At 26.1% G+C, this 4,914-nt stretch overlaps 1 protein-coding gene across 1 annotated transcript in view; it reads right to left on the bottom strand.

The window, feature by feature from the left end:
* LOC107023026 (zinc-finger homeodomain protein 4-like) overlaps positions 1-940 on the bottom strand; it is a 17,284-nt gene extending 16,344 nt beyond the window's left edge. The window contains 1 exon segment of the mRNA XM_015223588.1: positions 830-940. Within this exon segment, the coding sequence (XP_015079074.1) occupies positions 830-940 (111 nt within the window).
* Between the last annotated feature and the right edge of the window lie 3,974 nt (positions 941-4,914).

Below are 4,914 nucleotides of genomic sequence, written 5' to 3'. Positions count from 1 at the left end.
ATGATATATATATATATATATATATATATATATATATATATATATATATATATATATCATTTGACAATAAATTTAACGCCAGTGTAGATTTAGGGGATATGAAAATCTTTTGAGATCTCATGTATAAATGGTAGAAATTCTTTTACTAGGTAAGTAAGAAATTAAATATTTTTATTTTCGACTTTCTTGTGCAGAATTTCTATTAGAAGATGAAAGATAAAAATATTTTTTTGGTACTTTCAATAGATCGGTTGGTTTTAATATGTAAATTTTCACCATGATGAAATTATTTTTATATGTTATAAATCTCTTACCTCATTTTTGTTCTCTTACCCTGATGTAATTATATTTATTTATTTAAGAAACCAACATCTTTTGGAGAGCAAAATAAAATTATTTCATACATGTAACTTTGTTTGATTTGATACAAATTATGAAAGTATATGAGACTTTCAAATTTTGTCATCTTAAATCAATAATCTATACAATTTTTTTCCCTTAAATCATGTATAATTGATAGCATTACTTTAAACATACGAATAATAAAATAAAATAAAGCATTAATTGAAACATATCTAAAAATAATAATAACTTTGATAATAGATGAAAAATATAAAAGTATTTTTATGTTTTTTTTTTGGGGCCAAAAAAAAAAATTCAACGAATCATTCAAAAAATCTAATAAAATTAACTTCTTGTTGTGTTGGTGCTGGTGGAACCTGATTATTTTTTACCAACCAACGATGGACATTTCGATGACAATGACAAAATTGACATTGAAAAAATTCTATGTTGCCAACGGGACCGCCAGGAGCAAAAGCTTGAAAACCATCAATGTAACACTTGCTAAAAGACAACGATTGCACTCACCATAAACGACTAGACCTTTTGGCTTATAAATGGTCCTAGCAGCTTGATTAGCTCGAAGCATGTTAGCCATGATGGTTGGTAATTTCTTTTGGGGAAGGATATGAGTACTAATTTTTTTTAGAGGTAGTGTATTGAACTTTGGAGAAATGGTCCATTAAAAAGAAGGTTCAAAAATTAAAAGTCTGATAAAAACTAAAATCATTAATTATAATAGATTATACATTGAATTGAATTTAGAGCTAAAGTTGATTTAGAAGAGAAGATTAATCTCATTTAAAGTATATTACGTTAATACAACGGAAAAGGGCCTAAAATACCCTTGAAGTATCAGTAATGGTATAAAATTATCATCCATCCACCTATTGGCTTCAAAATACCCTTCTCATTCACTTATTGGCTCCAAAATACCCTTCTCATCCACCTTTGGGGTTCAAAATTAATCACTTGTTTAACGATTTTAAATTTAAACTATTAAAGTTTTTTTAATACACGGCGCTCAACTATTTTTTATAATTTAACTTATTAATATAATTTATTAACCAATTTACTGCCCATCAATTACTAATTAAATCACACCCAATTAGTAAACCCGCCCCATTACTCATGCACAACACGAAAACTACTACCAATGAATGTTTATAAAAATATGAGGCGAAAATGCCTATAAAAGTACATTATCATACATTCAAGTCCTTAGTCAAAAACATATAATAACTCAAGTGTCTAAATAAAAATTATCAACAAACTTAAAAGTTTGACTATGTTCATCTTAATTATTCATTCGCCTCAATTATGTGATGTTACTTAATAGATATTTTTTTAAAAAAAATAATATATTAAAGTTTTAATATTTAAAATAAAGAATAAATATTTATAAAATTATATCTAAAAAGTGCATGAATTAATTCGAGAGGTGCTACCTCTTTACCTTTAATTTTAAATTTCGAATTCAACCTTGAAAAAGAATCCTATTGGAAGTGTCCTGCTAAAAAAACGGCTCAATCTAAATTTAATTGGGGTTTCAATTCGGACTCAAATAATTTTGAATGTCATTTTCAGGAATCGATAATTTCTTTGTGCTTTAGTAGTGTTTAGGGCGATTTTGATATTAGAAATGATATATTAATTGGGTGGAGCTTAATTAGTAATGGGTGGGTAGTGAGTTGGTTTATAGATTATATTAATAAATTAAATTTTATCCAATAGTTGAGCGCCAAGTATTTTAAAATACTTAAATAGTTTAAATTTGAAACCGTTAAGTAAATGGTCAATTTTGAATCCAAAGAAAAGGGTTTTGGAGCCAATAGGTGGATGAAGGGTAATTTTCTACCATTTTCAATACTTTGAGAGTATTTTAGGCCATTTTTCGTTAATAAAAAAAGGACAAAAAGTTAATTTGGAGCTGCATTTTGCACTCCTGTATCTTTTAAAATAAATTCTTGCAAAATAATGAATCACTTCTTTTTATAAAAGAACAATGTTCACATGGGAATATTGAATTACAAACATTTAAACACACATATAATTAAGAAATGCGCAATTAAAAATATTGATCTTCTTTCAATGCAATTGGTGGGCGTTGTTTTAACCTAATGAAACTTTTAAGAAATAATATATAATATTTTAATATATAAAACTTAAAAAGTATAAATATATATCAAATTTATATTTAATTTTAAACTTCTTATTTGACCTTTAATAACATTATCATATGAATATTATAATATATTTAACATAATTAAAAATAAATATCTCAAAAGATTATTTATCTTTAAAATTTCATATTCAATCATTTAGCTTACAATACCAAATTAAGGGGAAATAAATTACAAAAAATAAAAATCAAGTTCGAAAGCTCTTTATTAGAAGTCTGAAGGAAAATCAGTCCACTAAAATCAACAACGAGAAGCTTTTTAACTTTTTCCTAATGGAGTTATTTTAAATTTGTTTTTCAATATTGCCCTGTGGATTTTTTAAAAAAGATAATAATATGTAAGAAAATAAAGAGGTTAGATTGCAAATCATAAAATATTCTGATTAAATATATATTACTAGAAAAAAACACATGTTAGGGTGTAAATTGCAATTGACTCATTTGTTTTGAATATACTTATTTTTAAATTTTATTTCAAAATTAATTAGCTATTCATAAATTAGATTCAGTTAAGTAAATTTAACTACTATGACAAATAAATCTAACCTCATAAAATGAATTATTATGTCATTGCATATTAGTTGATTAATAAAAGAAATACTCTAGCTGGTTTTATAAGAACTATCATAATTTGTATCCCAAAATTTGAAGAACTATTTTGAGCATTTTTTCTATCAGTTAATAATGGGCATGTCTCTAGGTCTACTCTAGGCGGTAGAATTGAATTTGAGTGTGTTAAAATGGACAAAATGAATTTGGTTGATTTAGAATATATTTAGATTGAAATGGCTAAAGATCAACACATAACTCAATTCGCTCAATTTTTATCTAGTTAAATTCTTTATTTGTTTTCTTATAATTTGTATAAGCACCTAATAATTTGGTCTAATGAAATAAGAAAATCAGTAATTCATCCAATCTAAATGTGTTAGTCAAGTCATGATTTTATGGACCGATTTGGTCATTTTTATATGTAATACATGTATGATTACTACCACAATCACAAGGGCTTCCACATTCCCTTATTAAATGTTATTTACCTATATCAATTATATAACCATTTATGTACAAATCTAACCGTGTACAAATGAGTTTAGTTGAATAATTTTGACTTAAATTTTATAAATAATAAATTTCAAAACCCAATAATTCGAATGGTCAATTGATTTTTCGGCATCTCAAAATCGAAAAATTCAAATATAATTATATATAGAGTTTCAAAGAACGAATCAACAAAAAGTATATATATGGACAAGTAAACTACTCTCTTTCACCTTTTAAATTCGTTCTAATTTTAATTTGACATGAAATTTAAGAAAATAAAAGATATTTTTGACTTGCAATTTTAAATTATAGATATGTATAATGTCATTTTTCAATTTTATGATTTTAATTGTATAATGTCACGCAAAAATAATAGTCTATGAAAATTTCAATAATAATGGCAAGCAACATAGATGAAGGATGCAAGGATTGAAGGAGCACCTCCAACCAAAAAAAAAAAAAAGATTGGAGATCATGAAGTACATTGCCATTAACAAGCAACATAGTTATGCATACACTAAAAATACTTCACATTTTTCTAATTACTTATCCATTTTGACAAATCAAAAAATGACAAAAAAAAAATACCTATTATATCTTCAATTAATTACTTAAAAAAAGGTAAAACTTCTTGACTATCCTAAATTTTTAAGAGATTAGTGTCAAAAACACACTATCCCTTTTTTTTAATTTCATACCTAAACTATTGAGAGTGTTAGTTTCATACCTAAACTATCACTTATTAGTTTGAAAAACACACCTCTCTATTTTATAATACTCTCATCATGGTGTTTGCAATACACCCTCACTTTTATTTTAAAAAGTTGCAACGTCATCTCCCCTCGCCCCTTCCCCCGGTTCAAATATTACTTTAAGATTTTTTTTTATTTTTTAAAAAATAATTCTATCCGTTCCCCCTAAACCTCAGCTTTCAATTTTTTTTTCTCGTTTTGTGTTAGATATATACATATCGAATATATTTTTTACTTGTTGCCCAATTCTTCTTTCAAAATATTTTTTTATTTATGTTATATTCGATGCACAAGTAGAAAAAAACTCCTAAAGATATATGTACATATTTAACACAAAATGTAACATAAAAATAAAACCTAGGAGTGGAGGGTTCAATAGGATATAGTAGAATTTTATTTTTTAAAGGGAAAATGCACAAGTACCTCCTCAACCTATGTCTGAAGTCTCAAAGACATACTTATACTATACTAAGGTTCTATTACCGCCCTGAACTTATTTTATAAGTAATTTTCTACCCTTTTTCGGCCTACGTGGCACTAGCTTGAAAAAAAAGTTAACCAGCGTTGGACCCACAAGCTAGTGCCACGTAGGCC

Source organism: Solanum pennellii, chromosome 1 (assembly GCF_001406875.1).
Source record: "Solanum pennellii chromosome 1, SPENNV200".
Taxonomy (NCBI): domain Eukaryota; kingdom Viridiplantae; phylum Streptophyta; class Magnoliopsida; order Solanales; family Solanaceae; genus Solanum; species Solanum pennellii.
Note: the sequence above shows the minus strand (reverse complement) of the source record. Positions and strands in the feature narration are given on the sequence as shown.